The sequence below is a fragment of the Suillus discolor genome (genome assembly GCF_016758755.1).
Source record: "Suillus discolor strain FC423 chromosome Unknown F5147scaffold_22, whole genome shotgun sequence".
In the NCBI taxonomy this organism is placed as follows: Eukaryota; Fungi; Basidiomycota; class Agaricomycetes; order Boletales; family Suillaceae; genus Suillus; species Suillus discolor.
The window spans coordinates 36,775-62,770 of NW_024541269.1; the positions used below are offsets into that span (position 1 = coordinate 36,775).

General features: G+C 43.9%; 5 protein-coding genes across 5 annotated transcripts; 1 reads left to right on the plus strand and 4 right to left on the minus strand.

Annotated features, from left to right (window-relative positions):
- Window positions 1-1,367: 1,367 nt before the first annotated feature.
- On the minus strand, window positions 1,368-4,026 carry F5147DRAFT_652022 (uncharacterized protein; the record flags this gene model as incomplete). Its single annotated transcript, XM_041433584.1, has 12 exons — window positions 1,368-1,445; window positions 1,499-1,569; window positions 1,617-1,708; window positions 2,204-2,378; window positions 2,432-2,452; window positions 2,525-2,559; window positions 2,603-2,628; window positions 2,831-2,993; window positions 3,138-3,253; window positions 3,275-3,657; window positions 3,702-3,752; window positions 3,879-4,026. 12 exons carry the CDS (start codon window positions 4,024-4,026, stop codon window positions 1,368-1,370), a joined length of 1,359 nt encoding a protein of 452 aa, XP_041293696.1.
- A 967-nt stretch (window positions 4,027-4,993) lies between these two features.
- Window positions 4,994-7,172, minus strand: F5147DRAFT_652023 (uncharacterized protein; the record flags this gene model as incomplete). Its single annotated transcript, XM_041433585.1, has 7 exons — window positions 4,994-5,112; window positions 5,170-5,323; window positions 5,861-5,888; window positions 6,272-6,275; window positions 6,398-6,464; window positions 6,786-6,858; window positions 6,901-7,172. 7 exons carry the CDS (start codon window positions 7,170-7,172, stop codon window positions 4,994-4,996), a joined length of 717 nt encoding a protein of 238 aa, XP_041293697.1.
- Window positions 7,173-13,054: 5,882 nt separating this feature from the next.
- F5147DRAFT_652024 (uncharacterized protein) lies at window positions 13,055-14,366 on the plus strand (the record flags this gene model as incomplete). Its single annotated transcript, XM_041433586.1, has 7 exons — window positions 13,055-13,106; window positions 13,132-13,338; window positions 13,641-13,762; window positions 13,826-13,930; window positions 13,990-14,110; window positions 14,143-14,209; window positions 14,324-14,366. 7 exons carry the CDS (start codon window positions 13,055-13,057, stop codon window positions 14,364-14,366), a joined length of 717 nt encoding a protein of 238 aa, XP_041293698.1.
- A 2,619-nt stretch (window positions 14,367-16,985) lies between these two features.
- F5147DRAFT_745332 (uncharacterized protein) lies at window positions 16,986-20,858 on the minus strand (the record flags this gene model as incomplete). The annotated part of the gene is made up of 12 exons (XM_041439743.1): window positions 16,986-17,321; window positions 17,351-17,400; window positions 17,447-17,722; window positions 17,759-17,800; window positions 17,954-18,258; window positions 18,316-18,533; window positions 18,584-18,623; window positions 18,675-19,008; window positions 19,030-19,257; window positions 20,179-20,386; window positions 20,438-20,664; window positions 20,714-20,858. The coding sequence occupies 12 exons, from the start codon at window positions 20,856-20,858 to the stop codon at window positions 16,986-16,988; spliced, it is 2,409 nt and encodes an 802-aa protein (XP_041293699.1).
- A 1,141-nt stretch (window positions 20,859-21,999) lies between these two features.
- Window positions 22,000-24,285, minus strand: F5147DRAFT_575206 (uncharacterized protein; the record flags this gene model as incomplete). The annotated part of the gene is made up of 3 exons (XM_041431260.1): window positions 22,000-22,967; window positions 23,024-23,122; window positions 23,460-24,285. 3 exons carry the CDS (start codon window positions 24,283-24,285, stop codon window positions 22,000-22,002), a joined length of 1,893 nt encoding a protein of 630 aa, XP_041293700.1.
- Between the last annotated feature and the right edge of the window lie 1,711 nt (window positions 24,286-25,996).

Below are 25,996 nucleotides of genomic sequence, written 5' to 3' on the forward strand. Positions count from 1 at the left end.
CATATACCACTGGGATAGCCCAGTCCAAATTATCTTGTTTGTTTCTATTTATTTCCCACATTCTATAAAATTATATACTGCCTTTTTTTCTTTTTTTCTTTTTTTCTTCTACATTTTATTGTGCACCTATCCTCTCTCAATATTAGTCCTGCAATGTTCTCTCTTATTTCTTTACTACTTCACTGGGTTGCTTATCTGGGTGGATACTTCCTGCTAAGCTCTCTTTTCTAACTAATGTAATTTAATCTTTAACATTTCTAGTGATGACTTGCTTTTGCAAATCTGACACTAGCCAAGTAGTGTATTTCATGAATCACCAATGATCTCTCACTTTTATAACCTATAATTTTATTAATCTCTGGTTGCTAATTGTTCTTATCATCATTTTCATAATGCTCATTATCTATGCACTTTACCTTCATTATCTTAAATGTACAACTGCCAATATGCTAAATGCTATTAAGCTTCAATATACTACCACTATTTCTAATAGACTCCTTGCTAGACCTGAACCTATTTTTTAGTCTTGGGGAACCACTACTATGGGGCTTCTACAAATCAAATCAACCAGATCACCAAGCCCTCCTGTGCTTGTCTTCTAACCTAATGCAGCATCCCAGTCCAGAATATTGATGTTAGTACTCTACTATCTCTCCTTTCCCAGCTGTCTGATGCTTTATATGGGCTAGCCCATTATTTGTTCCATAGTCACTAGGACAGTCCACATTATGAAGTAGGGTAGCTCATTGCTACTTTTATAGTCGCTGGGCCAGCCCGATGCATGCCCTGGGTTGGCCCACCATACATTACATAGATACTGGGCTGACCCACTATATATATATTTGTTCCTTACATACTACTAAAGATAGCCCGCCTACCATTAATTAATCCCTGGGATGGCCCAACTACTCAATATATGTCAGCTGGAATAGTTCATCATTTTTGATTTGTTATGTGAGATACCCATGATGAGCCTAATCTACATACAACCAAACTCCAAGATATTGGTCTTATCTGGTGAATATTATACAGCATAGTTTGAAACCATGAAAAAGACATATATTCAAGCTATCATACACAGATATATATGAAAATAGTTCAAAGTATATGAAACATTAGTCACAGTAATCAAAATCATGATCATATAGATTGCCATGATAACCAGGAGATGGAGTGTTCCAGCCATAATCAGATCTCTCACATCCTCTTGCAGCCACTCTCGAAGGGCCTGCAGCTGAAAAATCATGGCGAGAATGGGCAACATTATGCCCATAAGCTTGAACATGATATGAAGACATCTGCCATACCTCATTATGCCAGCAGCATTGAGGTGGCTCGTAGTCAGGGGTATGTGCATGAGGTCGAGGTCATGGTCGAAGATGAGCAGGAATGAAGTGCTGGGATGGCAATTCAATGTGCACAGCAGCATCATGATAATATATAACCTGCAAACCAATTTGAATAAAATAATGATAGAATGTGTTGGTTTTCAGCTTACCTTTGACTTCTTCCTAATATGAGAGTCTGTTAAAATCAAGCTATCAGCCTCAGATTCAAATTGTTCATCCGCTGGACATTCAATTAGAAGAGTATCTACAAGTGATTCATAGACTTACCGTAATCTTCTACATGTGGTTGCTTATGATGCTGCATCATCTGCAGCTGAAGTCCCACTTGGTGGCATCCTGGACGCGCTAGATCATCATCACTATAGTGGTCATCATGAACAGAAAAGCCATGAGTAGCACAGTGAGTCTGTCATTGAGACTGACGATTATGAGCAGTAACTTCACACTGTCTTTCTTCAGAAGGGACACTGACATTGAAACCACTGATGGTTGACATTGCTTCCCTGTACTATTGAAGCAGCGCTTTCGGGACACAATGCTTGAATTTCTCAGAGTCTGCTAGTTTCCGGAGTATGACATGGGAAGTGCTGGTGACTAAAGGAATATCAAACATTTTAGGGTCATGTTTTTCACATTGCTCAATGTGATATAGAGCAACAATATTAGACATGAAGATAAACATGGCAATAAGGACCTTTCAGCCAAGGAACAATATCAATTTTGGACACAGTGACATCCAACTCATCAATGATATTGTCAAGAGTCTTATCACTGCATCCCTGCTTGCACTGAAGTTCAAGTAGATTCTCAGCTTCTGTCTTCAGTTTGGCATTGTATATTGCTTAGCTCTGCACTTGATGTAAGACATGACAAGTAGCTTCAGGTGTTGAGTGCTAAGGGTCTGGTAGTTGAAGTCTGGGCCAACCAGATGAACTTCATCAGGCCAGAGTTTGAATTGAAACTTGTTCTGGTATGCAACATCAAGTAGTTTCCACCACTGGACAGACTTTGTTTTATAGCCAAATTGTTCTGTTTCATTGACATTAAGTTGAGACATGGACAGGGAATTAGATCAACCTTACCTAGTTTCTCAAGCACCATGACTGGCCAGATACGTCAGTAACGGTCCTGTGGGGCTTCACCAGATTTCAAAAACAAAATATCATAAGCCTCACCAAACTGTGGCAGTGCTAGCTGGTAGTTTTTTGCCCTGGATACATAGTAAGATTAAACTTAGGGTAGTTCCAAGTTACCTACTTTGCTGCAGTAACAATCCAATCTAAAGCGAGGCGAGTGTCCACTTGGTGTTAATTGATAATATCCATAAAGGTGGATGAGCCTGCAATAAAACCAGAGGCCTGGTGGGCCACCTCATCATATTGAAGACACAGCCAATAACCTCAATGCCTTCTAGATGAGAATAAGTTGCAAACTTTGAGACAATAAGCCACAATAAAAATGAGTATTGTGACAATACTTACACACTTAGCAAGTGTATCCCTTGTAGAAATAACAATGCTGGCACACGACTGATTGTTATTGGCTCCACCTAAGTAGAACTCATAGTGCGCTTGTATGTCATCCCACAGTGGGTCATCATCTTGGATGGCATAGTAGTGATCATGTTGTCTCTTTTTCCAATCACTACTACCAGGGTATATGTGTTATTACTGGCACCTAAGTGTAAAGAAAAACTTATGTTCATCTTTTTCTTGAGGATATTTACCCTTGTATCATCCTTGGTGCATGTTCCATGAGGTCTCAGCCCTGGAGTGCTTCACAGATAACCCAGCCTCAATGAGTATTGTATGTGCAGATTTTCCATACTTGTCTCCAATTGCCTTGGCAGCCTCAAGTGTCTTGCATCCAAGCTTCTGTGCATCATCTATGCCTTCCTGGCACAGCTACCCAGGTCTAGGAGTAACAGCAAGGTCTTCACCAACATCATCAAATAAATCAACTTGGGGAGCGGGTGAGTCAGTCTCCATTGCTGTGGAGCTTTTTGGTAGAGCGCTAGATTCTGCACTCTTCTCGAGTGACTTCGTTGTCATATGTATGGCAGCCTGGAGTACTGTAGTAGTCAAGGAAGTCTTCATTGCTGTAGATTTTGAGGAGAGAGTCTTGGAGAATGCACGCTTCTTGGATAACTTTGCCTTCAATGAAGGCACAGGTACTTCTTTGTATTCTTCCTCAGCTTCTTCTTCCTTGGTTTCTTCATCTTGATATTTGTCTTCATCAGACTCCTCTTCAGAAGGAGAAATATCAAGCTTTGCAAGGCATTTTGCACAGTGTTTGGCCTGTTCCCTTGCTAGTCAATTTAGTTTGGGTAGTTGTTATCTGAGGAAGGGGTACCATCTGAGGAAGAGCCATCATCCTCTGAAGTATCCAAGGGGGGTAACAATTCTGGGAGACGAAAAAAATGTGAATCCAAATAATTGAGAAGATACAGTACTGCCTACCACAAGTCTTGTTGGCGATAAGAGAGAGTGTCCACACGGTACGAGCCGCAGAGGATTAACCTCCGGGTACCTTTGCAGGTTTTCCTTTTTCCTTTTTGATCCTTATCGATTCTTGCCACCTTCGACACCTCATGCTGTCCATAGCTTCTCTCCATCTCAGACTTCTGCTTCTTTCCATCTCGGACTTCTTGATACTTGGTACTTAATCCCTCCTTCATACGCAGTTCACCTCAGCGTTTCTCTACTGTCTGCTGAGGTGTGTATATGTCCTGTCACTCGTATTCAGTCTTGTTAACGTGTCATCTAGACCTTACTCCATGTCTAGGTACATAACTAATATTAGCGTTTCTCTACCATCCGCTGAGACCTTACTCCGTGTCTAGCTCCCTACAAGTCTTGGGATCATCTACAGGATCACTGTGACGCTTGGACCCGCACTGGGCAGGAAAGAGCCTATTTTCATATTGGTGTCAAGGAGTATAGAGTGCTATCAGTTTTCCTATCCCTATCTATCCCTCATACAACAAGAAACCCCTGTGCGAAGCTGAACCCGCACTTTCCTGCACATCGGCCGCATCGGACGCGCATTCCCGTGCTTTGGATACCTCGGAAATGCATTAGGAAGGTCCCTTGTCTATCCATAGTCCATCCAAACCCCATTGCTATGTGAATTTCCTTACCTCAAGGCTTGTAAAATGTGTTGCAGCCTTATATATTTCCTATCCCTTCCTTCTCCAAGTGAGAGTCTAGACAGTATAAGTTGACTATTACTTAAGACTACTTACTACACTTCCCTCATACTGGATACCTCTCCCTATAGGTTTACCTTCGAAGCAGTCCCTTGTAGTGTGCGCTTTTTAGCCCCTATTAGGTTTCTTATATCTCTCTATACCTAGACTTTCCTTACCTCACAATATACCTTTGCCCTCACGCTCTCTGAACCTCATTCCTTGACCTCCCTATACCTTGTCTGCACATTCCTGTGCTTTCCGCACCTTCGACTGCACATTCCTACACTTTGGATAGCCTCAGATACATTCCTACACCTTGCGCATTACCTGTCCACTATTTACCTGTGCTTAATGCACCCTCAGGTCACACATATCCATCATTGTTCTAGTAGCAATTCCCTTTAGGGTCGAACATGTCTGTTTAGACATAGCAGCTAGACATAGCAGCTAGGCATTAGCTTGACTCAACTCCACCCAGCAATATTGTTGTTTTCACATTGCCTTTGTGAGCATCTGCTTCTTCTTCACTATCACCCTCATCTTCTGTGACAGGGTCATTAATCCTGGGGTGGTCTTTGTAACAATCATGTCAACAAGTAGTTACTTGGTTTGTAGAATTGCCACCCATACCTTGGGTCTGAGACTCAGTATCAGTGCACAGATCTGTGGTGGTAGTGGAGGATTTCAAGTGCTGGGCAAGGAGGGTGCTGTAGTCATTGAAGTCCATAAACGTGTTCCCCTTTGCCAAGGGGGTAGGTTTGATTTTTTTGGTGGGTGGCAGTGACTGGGGTATGATGATCAGCATCAGCAAATAGACAAAAAGTGAGGAATAGCTACTGTGTTAATCTTGTTCTATCCAAGACAATAAATATCAATATCTACAATCCATAAAATTGAATTGAAGAATATACATATAGTGTATGGGTTAATGGGCAAACCACTGCAGGTTTGCATCACAAAATCAATGAGTGCAGGTTCCATCCGCTGTTTAGTGCACTTTTGGATGGAAGAAGACTTTTTGGGAGGCATGATAGAGACGAATTCTTAACCCAAGGCAGAGAGAACTATGGACATGAATGTCAACAGCAAGGAGTGTGTATGAAGAACACAAAGTCCTTTTCAGTGGCCAAGAAGACACAAAGTCTCACAAGTGGTGAATGCAAGTAAAACTAATGTGAGAGTAAGTTAGAACAATAGAAAATTGTAATGCAGAAATTCCAACCTACCTAGCTTTTTAAGAAAACTCCAAAGACAAGAAGCAAAAAACTGCTGTGTGTGACTTTAAGTGACAGAAAGTTGATAGCAAGAGATTTAAGCACACCTGCTTTTTAAAGGTGGGAGCAGGGCACCTACAGAATATCAGGCAAGATGTGAATAAAACCGTCAGCTGGACGATGAACAAACTTTGCCAGAAGACTGCCATACTAATGGTGACTTCCAGATGGCAAACTTTACACATGGACTGCATTTGGAATGGGCAAGACCATTGATGTATGCTGCTGTGAGTGGACACTAATTAATGAAGAACCAATAACAGAAACTGCAGACTGGACTAACCCAATAGAGCCAGGTCATCAGTAGGGACCGCAATAATGAGTAACATTGATATAGGAGGAAAGAGTGTGAAAGGACGGCACATCATCCATTTGAATTTGGTTTGGTGGCTGGAGTAATGTGTAGAGTACCCAGAAAATTAAGAGATGTTCTAGAAATGAAGAAGGGTTTTACATACCTGTCTGAGGAATGCCATTAATGTAGGAAGGAAGAGTGAACAGATAGTGCATCATCTGTTTGACTTTGGTCTGGTGGATGGAGTAGCATATAGAGTACCCAGGAAATTGAGAAGGGTTCTACATACCTGTATGTAGAATGTGTCCGTAACCTTTCACCTTTGACACACCAATCAATGCTTGTGCTAGGAAATGCTGGGACACTAGCATAAGTCGAGTCAAAGCAGATAAAAAGAAATAGAATGACTTAGCTATCAGATAGCATCCGCAAATGCACCCAATGAAATCAGCTACCATGAATACAGGAGCTCCAAGAGACGGTGTTGAAAGAGTTGAAGGGAGTTGAGATGGTAGGGCAGTGACAGATTGAAGAGATCAGAAGATGGTGCCAGATTGAGTAGTAACAGTGCTAACATGAAGTCAGACTGTATGATGGACGACCTGATGACATGAAGTCACCAGGTGATGTTAGCTACCATGAAGGCAGCTTCAGAACAGTTGCAGATCAGTACTTACTAGAATGGAGAGGAGGAAGGTAATGTAGCCTTGCGAATGTTTGTTGTCACTTTGTCTCACTTTTGTCACAAACCTATTTGGGTTATCCCAGGGTGTAATCACACTTTGCACCTACTCTCTTTTCCCACTTTCTACTCTACTCTTCTTTCTCTTTCTCTTTCTCTTTCTCTTTCTCTTTCTCTTTCTCTTTCTCTTTCTCTTTCTCTTTCTCTTTCTCTTTCTCTTTCTCTTTCTCTTTCTCTTTCTCTTTCTCTTCTCTTTCTCTTTCTCTTTCTCTTTCTCTTTCTCTTTCTCTTTCTCTTTCTCTTTCTCTTTCTCAATCCTAACCTCTCTCGGTCTAACTCCTCCTTCTCCTCCCATCATCGGTGCCAAATATTCTGCCTTCATGGTAGAAAATACTATTCCAGTGACTTCATGTTACTGTGCATAGTACTCACTACTCTAACTTTGGTTAGAGTACTGGATAACATTCCCTCCTGCCTGCATACACCTTCCACCTACTTTGAGTCTACTTTCACGCTTGTGAGTAATTTTCATTACTGTGTGTCATCGGATCTACACTCTCACTGTATTCTTCTAGCAGTGACTTCATATTGTGTGCCATCCAACACATCCACAAGGAAACTCAATTTTGTATATGTCTCATTGCTTTCATATTCCTATTTACTTGTACTAACTTATGCCCTTGTCATTTCATCAAGCCACCACTCACTCTCATCAGATAGTTACCATTCCATCATTCATAGTCCCTCTTATAATGCCTCTGATAATTAGTGCTGCTGTGGTCTAGTTCATAACCATGGTTCGAACTGGACTTTTGGTCCGGTTCTGGATGGTTTGGTCCACAGTTCTGGTGTTAGCCCAAACTGAACCGGAAATTGTTCTCAGTTCTAGGTCCTGCCAAACCATTCTATTTTGGTTCAGCCTTGCCAAACCGTTCCGAACCCTTCTCAACTCTGACTTTGACACCACTTACCTCAATGTCAACCGATGTAAAGAGTTGACTCTGTGTAGGTGCTACAAATGTTATTATCTTTGAACTCAATGTGCGAGTATAATGTTCGTCCCAAAGAGACTGCCTATAGAAATGCTCCTTGATTTAATGCAAGGGATATCTTGTTAAGATCGAAGATGAGAGAGGGAAAAGCTACCAAGGCTGTACTTGATGTTCCGAGAATGTGTCCGAAGTTGCACGAAGCGTCCGAAGAGCTTCCAATGAACAGCAAGTGTTCCGAGAGAAGTACGGTGTAGCACTCAAGCTCACGCTAGGCTCATATTCACTGATTTCCCGATACATGTTCAATGCCCGTCACTTTCCGATGTAACCCGCACAACCCAACACAAACCCAACACTTTGACCAGCGGACCCGACATTTCGGCCGCATCGGACCCGATATTTTCCCATGCACTTGTCCTATTTGTGTCCTGTCCCGTCTTGCTAGCCCCACTAGGTGCATAGTTGATTATTTCACACATTACTCATGTCATAGCAAGTGCTATTACATGTTTTCCCATCATCTGCAGCGCCTCATGTTAGTTTACATGTACTTCGGACCCGAAATCGTCGGCTGCTACTTTCGCCTATAGGGTTCCAGATTTCTACGTACTTATATATATATTGGACTGACTAAGAGTATTTTCATGATCCAAGTAGTAGGGAGCCATTCCCCGATACTTAGTGGTCAAACCCGATATTTCGTAGTTCTTAGTTGACATTGCGAATATTACCGCTCTTTCTATCCGAAATACCCATCATTATCATATATCCACATACTGCTTGCTTTCCCAACGTTTGCTATCGCCATTCCCACTGTAGGTGAGGAATGTAGAATGGTAAGAAGTGGGGTGGTATGAATATACTCAGATGGTCCTCTGTGCGTGAATCTAATGTCAGCCCAAGGGGATTGCTACTGAGAAGGTTCCTCTATATATAATAGTGGAGGGAATCACTGAACCAGGCTGTCGGATAAGCCTGGTGAGGTGCGTGATGATGAGCGAAGCGCAATGAGCGGAAGCGCTACGAAGCGCTACTGAGCGACGAGTGCAATGGCACACGCTGAGTGTGAGCGAAGCGCGCGTGCGGGTGGTGGAGCGCAGCGACTCTTAAGTGAGTCGGGAGACAAGTAAGACGATGTTTGTATATATGAGTATGAGAACTGCCGCTCGTGTCGGCTTTTAGCACTTAGTGTCGGTCGGCGGATACGACGGAGATTTTAGACTTAGAGTCCAACATTTGTGTGGGCAGAAAGATGATCCCCATTCTACATAGAGGCAAGGTATATATATATTCTAAGTAGCGTTAAGCGCTAAAGCGAGCTGGAAAGCGAAGCGAGTACATGATGATATGTAATAAGGGTCCGTGACGAAACATACGGAATATTATGCGCAAGTGCCGGAGATATGTCAGAATACATGAGAATAAGATAGGAATACGCACCGACGAACCAAACGGACATGGAATGGATGGACAGAGGACAAGCAACGGAAACGAAGGTGCGTGCGCTGACGCGAGCAACCGAAACACCTGTGCGCGCGAGCGGCCGATGAAGCGCCAAGTGTGCAGAAATGAGATACGGGTCGTGCTGTGTTTGGGAGGTGATAAGGACATTGGAGAATTAGACCTCTACGAGGCCACAGAGATGTTAGTCTCTACATCTCATAGGAACTTTAGCTTCTGACTGTCCCCAGTCAGTGTACATAGGGGTGGATGGACTTAGCGAATTTTCGACAAGGAAAGTCACGTGATCGTGGGCGAAACACGCTAAATCGGATGTGGAGCAGATCCACTGTGGTCACATGAAGTGTGGTGAGCAGTCGGGATTGTGCTGACATAATGTGGTTCATTTCTGACATAAAAGCCGGTGAAGGTTCAACGAAACAGCGAGGCACGAACAATGCTCCTGACTGTATCTATAATTGTTGTAAGGTCGTGCGTTGCCTAGTCTGCTATACTTGAGACGACAAGTGCGTTCGACCCTAAAGGGGAAGCGAGTGCAGCAAGGATCTAGAGGTATGTGCTGAAAGCGCTACTGGTTGGCCAATGCGAAGCGCGGGAAAGCGCAGGTGCGCGCGAGGCGCGGGAATGCGCACGTGTATGGCGTGAAGCATGGGAAAGCGTGCGCGTGTATACAGATATGAGAGAGAGTAAGAGAGAGTTTGCTTAAGTGATGATATGATGTAAGACAAGAGAAGGGAGATGCGAGGTGTAAACAAATAGATTTCTACTATGTTCTGCTAGGTGAATAGTGGGTAGTAACCAGTAAGTCCTCTGTCGTTCTGGTGGGAGAGTAAGTGAGTAAGTAAGTATGTACTGCTGGCGCTTAAGTATGGCGCCTAAGCGCTGTCATGCGGAGCCGAAGCGCTACCGAGTCAGGTATGTAAGGATATATGTAAGTAAGGGTCCATGATAAAAATAAAGATGGAACAATATGCAAATGTGAGAAATGGAAATATACGCACTAGGGAACTTGGTGGACAGTGGATGGATGCTTCCAGATGGCTGGCGCTATAGGGCGCTCAAGCGCGGGAAAGCTCGCACGCATATACATCGTGAAGCGCGGGAAGTTGCGCGCACATTGCGCGATGCACGGGAAAGCTGCGCCTCATGTAGGAATAGCTGTGGATAGCATACAGAGTGATGCTACATGTTCGTGCCATGTACTCCCTAGTGAAAACTGCGATATTGCACAATGAGAGGCACAAGTCTCTACATCGCGCTCGGACTTTTGACCATTTATCGTTTCACTAACTACAGACCATTCCAAATAGCTAACCCCTCGGATTGAACGCACTTGTCTTGCAAGTATAGCAGACTAGGCTGTGCACGACCACAACACTTTATATATTGCTAAACACTGACTTTGTGTAGTGTTCAGCAATTGTTGTATCTCTACAACAGCGGGTATATCAAAGTATAAGACTTGCAAAGTATAACTAGGCAAAGTCTATCAAAAGAACTTAGAGACAGCAAGATGCAAAATGGCAGCGGTCAGGCCAAACAATCATTCCGAATGAACAAAGATCGATTGCATGAAGTACGACCATCTGAAAGTGACTCTACTGACTATGACTCATAGCAGGGAAAGTGAAGTGAAGTGCGAGTAGCTAGCGAGGCAGATTATATGTATAACCAATGGTTTTGACGGGCCGACAACATATGTGCCCCTAAGACATAATCAATAACAGATAACCAAGTGAAAAACACACCAGCGAAGTCAAATGGACACAGATGGGACATGGTACAGAGGATCGGAAGAGTATACAGGCCTCAGAATTGGATGGATGACCTTCGGACGACTCAGACGAATGCGCAGAACTCTCGGAAGGTAAGAAGAGTGTTGAGGAGTATGTATGTGGGATTCCTATGAGATTGGCATGATATGAGCCCAATGCCTATCCGAGTGCTACACCGAACTTCGGGATTTGCATTCCACTCCTCTGCCTTTAGCCTTTTTGAAGGTATGTACTAACTAATCAAAATTTTGTTTCTCTCACACACTGACATTTGTTTAAATATGTCGCAGTTTTAGCATTTGCTTATGGTGAATGGTGAATCCACATCAAGGGCATGGAGCATCTGGTTCAGTGTGAATCTCCTGCCCACATCGCCACCAGCATCAACTGTGCCACCACCACCAGCACCACCGCCTGCTGCAACCACTACCCCATTCCAGCAACAACCAGTGTCTAGTGCATGTGCCCAGCACACACCAGCATTTGCTGGCATGGCTAAGACAAATGCAGATGACACTTTGGTGAAGGAGCAAGGAAGACGCCGGGGAAAAGAGAAAGGAGAAGAGGAATGGGAGAATGAAAGTCGTCGATGAGATGAACAAGGTGTGCTGCCCACTCCCAACCTACCTCAATGACTACCAACTAATCTCCATCAGTCCAAGGACTCATAAACCTCAGTTCCAACAACACCACAGACCCTGCCCGCCATGCACTCCTCATCTGCACTGTGACACTCGGACCTGCACTGGGCAGGAAAGAGCCTATTTTCATATTGATGTCAAGGAGTATAGAACACCATCAGTTTCCCTATCCTTATCCGACCCTCATACATCAAGTAACCCCTGTGCAAAGCTGAACCCGCACTTTCCCTGCACATCAGCCACATTGGATGTGCATTCCCGTGCTTCGGATACCTTGGAAATGCATTAGGAAGGTCCCTCATCTATCCATAGTCCATCCAAACCCCATTGCTATGTGAATTTCCTTACCTCAAGGCTTGTAAAATGTGTTGCAGCCTTATTATATGTCCTTACATATTTCCTATATTTCCTATCCCTTCCTTCTCCAGGTGAGAGTCTAGATAGTATAAATTACCTATACTGGGACTATTTCCTCACTACACTTCCCTCGTACTGTATACCTCACCCTATAGGTTTACCTTCGGAGTAGTCCCTTGTAGTGTGCGCTTTTTAGCCCCTATTAGGTTCCTTATATCTCTCTATACCTAGACTTTCCTTACCTCGCAATATACCTTTGCCCTCACTCTCTCTGAACCTTGTTCCTTAACCTCCCTATACCTTGTCCGCACTTTCCCACGCTTTCCGCACATTGGGCCACGCGTTCCCACGCTTCGGATAGCCTTGGATACATTCCCGCACCTCATGCATACCTTGTCCGCTATTTTCCTGTGCTTAACGCACCCTCGGGTCACACATATCCATCATCATTCTAGTAGCAATTCCCTTTAGGGTTGAACGTGTCTGTTTAGACATAGCAGCTAGGCATTAGCTTGACCCAACCTTTTCTTGCCACCCAGCAAGATTGTTGTCTCCACAGCGCCAACATCCTCGACATCCAACATGCAGTAGCAGCATCTGAGCAGTGCCCAATCCCTGTGATAGCAGCAACACATGGGCTTGTAATCAGTCTTGGGATAGACCTCATCTCCATATGTGACGTCTGGTACACAGCATCAGATGCCAAGTTCTCCATCAAGGCTCATTAGTCACATGGCTGTTCGCTTATTTGTCTGATGCAGGCTGCTTGCTGCATATAGGAAGTCAATGTGGGGCTCGTGGTTGATGCTGGGACACTGGCTTATTTGCAGAAGATTATAGGGAATAAGTCATTGGTTTGTGAGCTTGCGTATATATGGGTGTCTGTTACCATTTTTGGATTAATTCATTGTTTTGTTGATAGTGTTGCTGAGAATCTGGAGTACCCTCCCACTACCTCTCTGACTCAGGGACTGATGCTCAATCTCATACTGCTGCTCATTGCTATCTCCCACTGCTGCTCACTGCCATCCTTGACCCATGCTCATGAACGCCATCCTTCGCTGCTGCTTTCCTTGTCAATGTTTTTTTTGTGTGCTCTATTTTTTTTGGTTCAGTTTGGGTTCGGACCCCAAAAAAACCAAACTGGACCATAGAGAATGGTTCTCTATGGTCCAGTTCTGGGTTCAGGCATTTTGTAGAACCAAACCAATGGTCTGGTTCTTGGTTCTCATCTAGGACCCTCCAAACCAGACCGAACTGGACCATGGCAGCACTACTGACAATACCTCATGAATTCAAGCCATTCTTACGTGAGGGTGACTGTAAGTGTCTGTAGTTGTTGAGAGTAAACTCGTCAATGTTTGTTTTCGCTTGTTATTGTCACGGACATACTATATCATATCATTGTCTACGGTTGTTTACACCTCAGCAGTTCTTTCATTAACACTGAGGTATGTATTGTGTTTGTCTGCATGCTCATTGTCTCTTACAATTATTTGTCTTTAGACTTATTTATTAGGTACTGTCAATGCATAGCGGTTCTTTCATTAACGCTGAGACTCGTCTATTAGCTTCACCTTTCTACAGTAGTGATTGTCCTGTTATTCTCTAATGTTGGATATAGGTGCTATCACAGCTACTGATGCATATTCTCTCGCCTACAATGGTCAACTTGTTTTCACTTCACCCAACATGAGTTTCATTCCAAAACTATACAACAATCCTTCCAATATCATGCAAGCAAGGGTGGTGTAGGTTTACAACTCAGAGTGGTGCTATAGGCTCCAAACTGATATCTTTATGTTGTAGGTGTGGGATTACATTGCGAGTAGAGTATTTTTCACTGTCCTTTACATCTTGTATACTACTTGTATCTATACTATAACTTCGCTAATAGAAAGTAACTGGTCCACTGTGGGTACAACAATTCTGATTGTGATTCAGAACAATGTGTTGGGTCTTGCAGAACCTAGCTGCTATTCGACCCTAAAGGGTTTCTGGACCAGGCTCAAGGCTCAGAGGAGAGGAAATGTCATGAAAAACTACTGAGGACTCAGACTCATACTGGTACTGGTGAAAAGGTAACTTTTTTATGTAAGCTACAAAAGTGCAAACATAACACTAAGGTAAGAACTGTCTCTGCAAGCCTAGCCAGGAATCAGTTCCTACACCGCATAATGAACATAAGTATTTGTAAGTACTGGGCACTGCATATTACAAAGAGTGGAAGATCTGTAACGTTAGCGCTCGCATCATACTCCAACAGTAGGTCGTACACTGCCCAGTCTGCTATACTTGCGGGACAAGTGCATTTGACCCTAAAGGGGAAGCTAGTGCAGCAAAGGTCTAGAAATGGACACAGAAGGTGCCACTTGTCAGCTGATGCGAAGCGCAGGAAAGCGGTGGGTGGCATCCATTCTAAGGTCTTAAAATATAATCATACATAATTTAAATAAATACATTAAAATGGCCTGTGTGAAAAACGGTCCTTAAAATGTCTATGGTGCATTTCACTTAGAGCCTGCTTACTTTGTGCAAAATTTCTACATCTGTCAAAAAAAAAGACCTGACTTATTCCTTCAGTAGAAACACTCCTTTTGACAGTACAAACATTTCCTCTGAAGCGATTTTCATTTACTTGAAAACTGAGGGAGTTGTAAATTTTTGAGAGGTCCAAATTGGTGGATATGTACCAGAAGTGTTATACAGTATTGAGAGCATGTGCTACAGTGTCTAGAATATGTCTGTGGGACTTGTACTTGCAAGAACTGAATGTCCTGACCTGGATTTGAGCTTCTGTTGTGCCCAGGATTTAATTTCAACGTCATTGAGTGCCAGATTTTCGACTTGGGCTTTCATAGCCAATAACCTTGCAGCTGCTTTGCACTTGTCTTTGATACCCATTGCAACTTGGAGGCGACAGGAATAAGGATAATTCATGTTAATATTTCTTTTTTTTTGGCTAATAGTAGTATTTTTTCGTGGGTCGATTTGGCGGTTAGGTGCCCATTGCACAAAGTAAGCGGGCTCTAAGTGAAATGCACCATACCAATGATTTACAATGGTCCCTGGAAATTTCTGACACACATTCCGCTTAAAATCTAGAGAACAAGGTTCTTAGACATCAAAAGCACTTTGGTCACCCCATTGTGGACACCTCTTAGGTTGATTGTTGCCTATAGAGGTTTATACCTAAGAGGTATCTTTCTGCTGGTCTCCCCGGTGTTTGGTGGTCTTTCCCTATTACTTTTGTGGACCAAATGAGTATATATTTTACATAGACCAAAGACCATTGGGAATATGTTATGGAAAGGACCACACAGTAATTTAGACCATATATATAATGAAAATTCCCTATTATATAGGAGTGTCCGGGGTCCATATTTCTAATGTTTTGAATCAATTTTCTGTCTATTTTTATAGTGAATAGCACTACTATGATGGACCTTTGCATTACATATAGTATATAATCATGATTTCTTTAATAAATATTTTACTACATAATTAGCTGATACCAGTGTATTATTGGTAGAGCTCACCCTAACCTATTTCAAGATGACCAGGTTTTTTCAGCATGTAGAAGACAAAAGGTTGGAAATTGAATGGTATCTCATTATGAGCTCATAAGGACTTCACAGATATGATTGCTAAATTATCATATGCTGTTATCAGAAACATGGAGGAATGTCTGTACCTCTTTCATCTGCCCAATGGTAAGAATATCTTTCAGCGTGAACTACTTGCTATAAACATTTATGGTGTATGCTTGCAAAGCAGCAACTTGGTTAGGTTGCACTATAGATAAATAATTCATTTGATGGAAAAAACCACAAGAGTTAGTGAAATAGACAATATTATGATATTATATAGGGAGGACTACAGCATTTGTGGAATAGACCATATATATAGGGAAGACCATACTAAGAGTTAGTGGGATGGACCACTTGTATGGGAAGATCATAGGCACATAATGTATTGAATAGGGAGGACCATAAGAGTCTGTCAGACAGACCATACATCATATAGGGAAGGCCATAAATATATAATATATTGAATAGGGAGGACCATAAGAGTCCGTCAGATGGTCCAAACATTATATAGGGAGGACCATTAGTGTCAGTGGGATGGACCATATATACAGGGAAGTCCACAAATATGCAATGTATTGAATAGGGAGGACCATAAGAGTCTGGCGGATGGTCCAAACATTATATAGGGAGGACCATCAGAGTCAGTGGGACGGACCATATATACAGGGAAGTCCACAAACACACAATGTATTGAATAGGGAGGACCATCAGAGTCAGTGGGACAGACCATATATATAGGGAAGTCCACAAACACGCAATGTATTGAATAGGGAGGACCATACGAGTCCATTGGATGGACCATATGTTATATGGGGAAGGCCATAAAAGTTGGTGGAATGGGCCACATGTTATATAGGGAATAATAGTGCAAATAGGAAGGACCATAAACATCAGTGGGATGGACCATAAGAGTCAGTGGGACAGACCATATGTTATATAGGAAAGACTCCAAATAAACAATATATTGATTGGATAAAGAGAACCTCAAGTTGATGGAATCAGTGTTGTCATTAGTTTTGTTATATATATTATATAGAAAAGGGGAAGAACAAATGTGAGAGGATGGGCATGAGAAAATGAGTGTGAGAACAGCAGGTAAACAAAGGCTGCAGGAATATCTTATTGAAGGGCTAAGACAATCAAAAATGACAATAATACTTACAATTGATATTGATTCAGGCTTCACAGCATGTCTCATAGGAATGAAAGGCTAGTGAGAATATATATTCAAGAAATGAGATAACAAAAACATAACACACTTTACAACATATTGTAGCGACATGACACAAGGGAATGGGCACGAGAAAACGGGCATAACAGAACATGTACAATACAGATGATGCAAGGTGGAATATATCATTAAAAGTAAATTGTGTGATCTACATGTGGCACTGCTTGTGTAACGATTTGATTGGGGAAGAAGGCATAAAGTCATCATCAATATCATCCAAGTCATCCATGAACTCCATATTCTCGCCATACCTATACTCATCTGCTAATGCGATCTCTTCGATAGCATCCATTAGTTCCTCATCATCAATCTCACCATACTCCAGGTCACTCTCACAATCATCCTCTCCCTCTACTTCCATAGTCTCGTCATCATCCTCATCCCGAAATGATGATTGTACCTGATTATAAGCAGCTTGAAGCAAAACTTCATCAGAGGGTCCCCAACTCCCAATCATAGGCCACGCACATGGAATAGACTGAACCTTTTTTTCCAGATAACACAGATATTGACAAGTTCATCTGCACGAGCCCCAAGGTGGAACGACATCACTGGATCGGCCACTACGAAGTCATTAGATACCGTTAACAACATTTCATGCTGACACACCTGCTTTATCCAAGGCAGCTTGTATGCTGTCCCACTCTGCTAACGTCCATTCTTGAATAACAGCCCTCTCCCGCATCAGTCGAGCTTCCTCCTCATTGCATCGATCAACCTCAAGTTGCAGCCGGATACCATTCCTGACAGTGTTGTCCGATAGCCATGCTGGGGGGTTCAAAGTGTCATCATCAAGCCCAACGTCTTGCCAAATGTCATCATCAACATCAAGCAAAAAAATGCCATCACGCGGGATGATATGAGGGGGGACAGCAGAAGGGGGTGCTCGCTGTTGTTGTATAAGAGATCATAGTTTAGAACACAGACCGTTGTATGTAGATACTAATTTGAGGATGCCAGGCTCTCAGTGTTTGATTGAGTGCTGGGTATTCGCATGAAGCTTATGTTCAGCTGGAAAATTGTGAGACACGCGTCAGTGAAGTCGAACTATTAATGCACTGTTGACTGTTGCTCTATACGATCTCTCGAGTCTCTCCAATTCAAACTTTCATTGACGAAGATGATTGCGAATACAAGTTTTGACTGCACGAGCATTCAAGCGAACCGTAAGATATATATCCTTCTTCATCTTCTCCAGGTTAACCTTTTCCTCAATTCCAAGTGCAGCTTGACAATGCTGGAGAGTGTCAGCAGTTCTCTTGTGACAGGACCGAGCATCTACAAGCTGCAAATTGACTTCCCCAATGTCAGGGATGCAGACACCATGTAGCCGCATCTCAAGTTCCTGTATGGAAGCCTCCTGAGCTTCTAATGTCTTCTCCAGTGCTAGAATAGTAGTGATGACCTCCGCTGCCTTGTCTCTAGATTGTCCTACATAACATTCAGTTAAGCAGTAGGTAAACTTAGTTATCATATACATACATGGTGCGGGTCGTGTCTGGTGATCAACCTGAGCCTTCCACTCTGCTCGCAGCATATGCTCGTCCAACTCCAAGTCGTGTAAACGGTCCAGTGCATCATTCTTCTTCGTTTGACAGTGGATCCAATGCCGATGGAGCCAGTGTCCAAATCCTTGCAAGGATTTCGAGTCTAAGTGACGAATTTGCGTATTGAGGACAAAAAGTCGCTGATTAGACTTTGAGGGGGAGTGAGATTAATAGAATGATTAAAATAGAGAATACACACCCCTGAAACACACAAGGAAGGGATGAGAGGCTTGAGGAAACTCCACAATCATTCGCATCCTTCACCATCAGACAGGCCGAATCCTTCTCACTTCCTGGGGTGATAGATTATCTGACATGGCCACTGGTGACCATAAGCATGGAATACAGCAATAGCAAATGCGATGCGAGATATAATAGAATCATCCATGAATTTCCACTTGCGACAGCTCTGTTCGAGCTGGCATCTGATGTCGTATAAAAGTCTAATAGTCATCAGAGTAGGGATATGTTTAAATAACCGGTCTAAGAGAGCAAGCGCATAATGTTGCTTTTCTCCCGCAGATGTCATGTTCGCGATCCATAGGACACGGTCATGTCTACAGACCAGTGCCATGAGGCCAGTATCGGTAAAGAAACAAGTACTTGCCTTCTCCTGCTTTTCATCTGCAGCAATGAAGGAGTCACCGCACCCATTCAAGACCGATACTGGTATGTGCATGCCCTCCTCACAGCCATCTTCATCTGGCCCCGACCTTGAGGTCCTTGCTTGACGTCTTTCTCTGCAACACCTTCCAATGAAATCTTCCATTGCTTTCACATTGTCCGTCGGTAGAAAGAAAGACAGTGTCAAGTTGGGAGGATTGCTACCAGCAGCCCCACGAGGATTTGCAGAACATTTTTGTGTGAAGCACGCTGTAGAGACTCATGCCTCTCATTGTGCAATATGGCAGTTTTCACTGGGGAGTACATGGCACGAACTTGTAGCATCACTCTGTGTGCTACCTGCAGCTATCTCTATATGAGGTGTACCTTTCCCGCGCAACGCGCGCCATGCGCGCGTACCTTTCCCACGCTTCACGATGTATATGCGCGCGCGCTTTCCCGCGCTGTAGCGCCCTATAGCGCCAGCCATCCAGAAGCATCCATCCACTGTCCACCAAGTTCCCTAGTGTGTATATTTCCATTTCTCACATTTGCATATCGTTCCATCTTTATTTTTATCATGGACCCTTACTTACATATATCTTTACATACCTTACTCGGTAGCGCTTCGGCTCCGCATGACAGCGCTTAGGCGCCATACTTAAGCGCCAGCAGTACATACATACTTACTAACTTACTCTCCCACCAGAACGACAGAGGACTTACTGGTTACTACCCACTATTTACCTAGCAGAACATAGTAGAAATCTATTTGTTTACACCTTGCATCTCTCTTCTCTTGTCTTACATCATATCATCACTTAAGCAAACTCACTCTTACTCTCTCTCGTATCTGTATACACGCGCACGCATTCCCGCACTTCGCGCATTCTCGCGCCTCGCGCGCACCTGCGCTTTCCCGCGCTTCGCATTGGCCAACCAGTAGCGCTTTCAGCGCATACCTCTAGATCCTTGCTGCACTCGCTTCCCCTTTAGGGTCGAACGCACTTGTCGTCTCAAGTATAGCAGACTAGGCAACGCGCGACCTTACAACAATTATAGATACAGTCAGGAGCATTGTTCGTGCCTCGCTGTATCGTTGAACCTTCAATGCATCAATGCAAACGATAACATCTGGCCTAGAAATAATTAACTGATGCAATAAAATCGTAAGAATTAAATGAATGACACACATAGGAGAAGAATCTCTCGCTCCATTTTGCCAATCGTTCCCTCCAAAACAGAGTGGGCACCGCGAGCGGAGATAATCACTAGGTTGGTTCCTACGAGCACCATCTTCCTGTACACCAGCAACGAACATAGAGATGTGCTCCTGAGTCAATACAGTCAAGACCCGGTACCAGTGAAACACATTGCTGAAGCGACACCGCAAACTATTCTGAAGGAAGTTTAAGCATGGATATACAACCACGAGAAGGGAAACACTGACCTTCAACGCCAACTTGTATTTCATTCCATTGAGAAAGGTCTCCAATGCATTACACCAAGCCGTTTGGTTGGGGGACTGACGAAGAAAGAGAAGGCGGACGAACTTGAGAACCCGTAAGTCTACTGCTAGGGAGGGTGCCACGGGTGCGCATGGAAAAAGCCTGCGACAAAGAAGCTGAAGTGGGGCGGGTAAACAAGGGCAGACAATGATGGCAATTTCCTCAAAAGCTGACATGTACATCAAGTCAATGTTAGAATAGAAAAGACAGCAACATACCATCAAAAAATACACATGCAACTGTCACACTGCGAGTTTTGCACCCAGTCCCGCACTCTCCAACATCCTGATGACATATTTCTGGTACGTCTGCATGGCGTAGCGATAAAGTCTCCTGGATGTATGATAGATAGGGCACTATCATACACAGAATAATATCTTCTGACCATCTGTGCCATTAATTAGCCCTTTTCTGCGAGCTGGTGAGATGGTGGGGACCAGGGTCATTAGAAAAATGTAGGGAGTCGCTGAAGGGAAAGACAGCTCCATCATCCCTCTGTTCTAATTCTGTCCTAGATATCAATATTGAACAAGGTAACCTTTGCTGTGCTAGGCGTTGTTGTCCTGGCATTACCAAGATGGGAGGTGGACCCGGAAGATAGAGGTTGAGCTCCGTGGTCTCGCGGGGACGTTTCCATGTATTGACCATCCCAGGTTCACAAATGCTAGTAGTCGGCTGACATATCGGAGATGATGAATTGTGGTTGGTTGCCTTATGACGTCGAAGTTTCGGACGACGGACTGCCATTGTGTATGGCCTTGTGACTCGAAGTCAGCAAGGAAGGAAACAGTGACACAAAGTCAACTGGATTAACTCAGCCCATGGACATGCAGTCTGCGGGAGTTCAATTGTGGTGATCGGCGGTAGTGAACATTGATGGACAAAGTAGGATCACTAAGAAGAAATCAAAATGGGTACGCTGGGCTGAAAATTCACTTAGGATTGTTCAACGGCCTTCAACAATAGGATCCACTCGCAGATCTTCAAAGCAGATTGAGTCTGATCTAAGTGCGGATATACTGTGGTATTTGTATCCTCACACAGCTTGCCATCAAATAACGCCAAGGAAGCAGTGGTTATCCAGTGTTCCAAAAGAAGTCAGGGCAAGGTTTGATGTCATAGAATGGGCATATGAGAAGGTCGAAGTTGCATGATTGTACCATTCCTTCGCTGTGTTGCCACCAGTGCTTCTCTGGTTCATATCCGAATGATGCACCTAGCGAATATATATCTTGATCTTGCGAAGCCGGAACTCAGAACCAAAGAGGATAGGTGATACCATGACGCCCAAGTAATGAGGGTGGCATCATAGTTCACTGATGGTAACCATACAATGCCGAATAATGGAGCATCCTACACAGGAACATCAAATACACCTGAGACCATGTCACTCACCATGTCACGCAAATTCAACTAGCAGGAACATGGCAGCATCAATTTGATTACGAGGTAATGAGACCGAAAAGCAGATTGTATGCAAGGACAACATGGCAAAATTATGAAATTATGATTGCATGGGAAGTGAGTGGGGTACAATGGGAGGCCTGCCGAAATGATCAAAAAATGTTTGGACGTAAAACGTTGTTGCCACATGCCTGGCTTCCCAGCACTTTATATCTGTAAAGTTGTCCGATGTCAGTGGTGTTATAAGAAAAGGTGGCATGTCATTCCAATTGCAAAGCAGTCGTCGAAAATTCTCAAGATAAGGAAGACAACCCATCAGAGTGTTGTCCCACAATCTGTAATGTTCCGACGGAAATGGCTCTGACCACATCACTAGACCAGCCTCGCCCGGGAAGATGCCGTGGAGGAGTTGCTCGCGACCGACTGGATCATTGTTCCATTCTCCCCATGCCAAGCAACGATCAAGATCCCTCAACTCATATCGAAAGCCTAGTTCGAATAGCTCCCATGTGATCTTCTGGGCTAGAAGTGCGGGGGGATTAGCAAGACTGGCGATGGGGACTTGTTCACCCCAAAAATCAACAACTCCTTCTGGGGAGAATATATCACCCTGTGTTTCTAACAGGTCATCACCGAACAAGTCCTGCATCACTTGCTTCCGCTTCTTGGCAGCCGTAAGACCCTTTCCATCAGAGTCTTTCTCCTTATGAGATTGTGGCTGGGTGGAGGGCACACTGCCAAGAAAATCACGCCAGAGTTGAGGAGTGGGATAAGTGCGCGGAGGATCATGATTGACTCGGCCTATCCATAGTGCATGGGACGCAAGCCAATTAGCAAGATATAGTTGCAAACATTCAGGTAGTTTTGGGCCGATGAGAAGAGCAGGCTCAGGGAATCTATACCCCCGATCAATAATGTAGGGCGTGCGAATGCGAGACTGGTCTTTAATGGCAATTTTCATTGCAGCCTCCCAATGCAGATTCGATGGTGGAAGGTGAGGCGTGTCAGGGTCTTTCCACTTGTCCCTGGATTCACCTGACTGGGCAGGATGTGCAGGGCGAGCTTCAACTAAGTCTGAAATCATAAGCACCTAACGTACACAAAGAAAGAAAAAAGATACTTACATGGCTGGTACTTCGGCTTGCCCTTCTGTTGGGACAGCGCCTTACCAAGAGTAGACAATTTAGAACCAGGATTCGAGCTGGATGATGGTTGGGGTGTGTCTACCTCGGGGTCTAAGTGTGTTGTGCCTGCATATAGGCGACAAATGTGCATGTGACGTTCAAGACCACCGGGGCCGCGGTGTGGGTACAACAATTCTGATGGTGATTCAGAACAATGTGTTGGGTCTTGCAGAACCTAGCTGCTATTCGACCCTAAAGGGTTTCTGGACCAGGCTCAAGGCTCAGAGGAGAGGAAATATGATAGAAAACTGCTGAAGACTCAGACTCATACTGGTAACTGGTGAAAAGATAACTTCCTTATGTAGGCTACAAAAGTGCAAACATAACACCAAGGTAAAAACAGTCTCTACAAGCCTAGCCAGGAATCAGTCCCTACAGCGGTATATGACTTCGAATGGGCAAACTTTTCTGCCCTCTGCGTACATGGAAATAACGATGTGATCCGGACGTGTAAGTAAAACAGGTTCGATGACCTTCATGTTCGGGGGAATGTATATGCTTGCACGAACATACCAAATGGGGACACCGGCACAGAATAACCTCTCACAGACATCACTACTCTGCACGAAAGTGCCCATCCATTCGCCATGAGCTTCATGACAAAGGCCCAAAGTAGTGAGAGGCTGTGCCAGAAGCATCCAGTCGATGTAGGAGTAGATGTCGAGAAAGAGGCGCTGAGCGTCAGTAACAAAAATGAGAAGATCGCGGAAAGTAAGGGGGTGCGACTTCAAGCATGCGACAGCGTGTTGGAGGGACAAGAGGCAACTGTATATAATTTGGCCTCTGTCTGGCTGGGCCTTTCTATAATCGTGGAGTTGTTGATCTGCCAGCTTGGAGAGGGATTGCAAGCCATTGACCTTATCCGAAGCCAGTGTCCCCACAGGAAATGAATTCCCGGGAATGGACTTGAGGTCATTTTGAGTAGGGGTGAACCAAGCCCAATGTAGTGGGTGAGGGAATGGAAATGCCTCCTTTCGAGGAATGCAGACGGCGTGACAAAAAGCATCGTCGTAGGCCTGAGGCCACTGAAAGCAGTCGATAACGCCAAAGCGACCATCTGCGCGAGCTTGTAAGACTTCGGCCTCGAAATGGTGAAATTCCAGAATGAAATGCATGTTGGGCATCATGATAACTAAGTTACCCTGCACGGCAATGGCACGGGCGTCGAAAGCTTGTAACCAGCCTGTTGCGAACTTCAGCATCAGTGGATGAAAGAGATGGATGGACAGATACATACTGTCTGGGAGGGTGGTATTCGCCTTGAACAATGTCAGGGCGTCAGGCATAATGTGTACTAGAAATTGTAAGTGCATAACGAAAGTGAACAAGTAGACATACCTTGTGTCGGTTTGCAGAGTATAATCGTGGGAGTTCGACTTGCAGATCATGAAGAGAGCAATAAAACCATGACAAGGATGTGAGAGGAAATGAGGGAAGGTAAAGGAAAGACAAGCATGTACACTCACCAGTGAGAGGCTCAATGTAAATGTCAATGCAATGAAGCGAAATGCACCGGAGAGATATCAAATGTAATGCACTCCCAAGGAAGATCTTCAACCCTACTAGTGCAGCAGCGAGTGAGCAGCAAGGGCGATCCTCCAGACACGTAGTCTAGGAGTGATTGACCAGCAACGCGAAGTCAACTTATCAAGATGTGAACGGCACAAAGCCAGTTCAAATAGAGATGGGCTGGGAGTCGAGGGATCCTGGCAGGAGGACGGTAGGAGGGATGGGACGATAGGAGAGACGGTGATGAATAAAGAGAGTCTAAGAATCGATCTTCCCTTCCAGTTTCATGTGCCAGTATAGATTTCTTTCATTCTGTTAATCCCTCCAATGCCTGAAGATCATATTTGGTGTGTCATGCTCCTTTTCTCTGATCTTCCCTTCTGATCTCATGTGTCAGTATAGATTTGTTAATCCCTCCAATGCCTGAAGATCATATTTGGTGCGTCGTGCTCCTTTTCTCTGACCTTCCCTTCTGGTTTCATATGCTAGTATAGATTTCTTTCTTCTGTTAATCCCTCCGATGCCTGAAGATCATATTTGGTGTGTCATGCTCCTTTTCTCTGATCTTCCCTTCCAGTTTCATGTGTCAGTATAGATTTGTTAATCCCTCCAATGCCTGAAGATCATATTTGGTGCGTTGTGCTCCTTTTCTCTGATATTCCCTTTCGGTTTCATGTGTCTGTAGATGTCTTTCACTTCATTAATTTTTTCAATGCATGAAGATCAACTTGTATAGCAGGTTTCAAGAACAAATCACCGGTGAGGATAAATAACCACCAGGTTGACTACTTCATTTACAAATGCCTCGCCAGGTCAGAGCTACTAACAGTGACCACCACTTGGGTAGCGAAGACTGCAACCACCGTCTTCTCTTTGAGAACTTGCAAGTTAAAGCGCAACCGTATGAGAAAAGGTCAGTCTACTACACATTCCAGAGTTTACTCTGGTGTTCATAGTTATTCAAGTAGATCTTCTTATCAACCCCCACGCCCTCAGCCTTGTATTTGCATTGCTCGATCTCATTACTGTAAAACGTCGCCCGAGCCATCTGCCAACTTTGTTCGGCTTGCAGGTGAGTTCCACTGTAACTTCATTTCATTATTACACTATTCTTCTTTATTATCTGGATGAGCAGGTGTATCATATAGCAACCAGTGTCTAGCCCTCTAATAAACGCTCATATTCTGTGTTGAAGCACCGATCCAAAAAGAAACACTTATGATTCATCACACTAATCTCTTTAGGATCTGGCTGCTATATATAATATGCAATCTCTAGGCATCTCCCAATTTCAAGTTCTTATACTCGCTCTTACATTCTGAATTCTTTCACATTTGTCATACCTTACCTGACTTTGTGTCGGTGAAATAAAATTGTAGAGAAACTTCGTGTTTCTTTCAACGT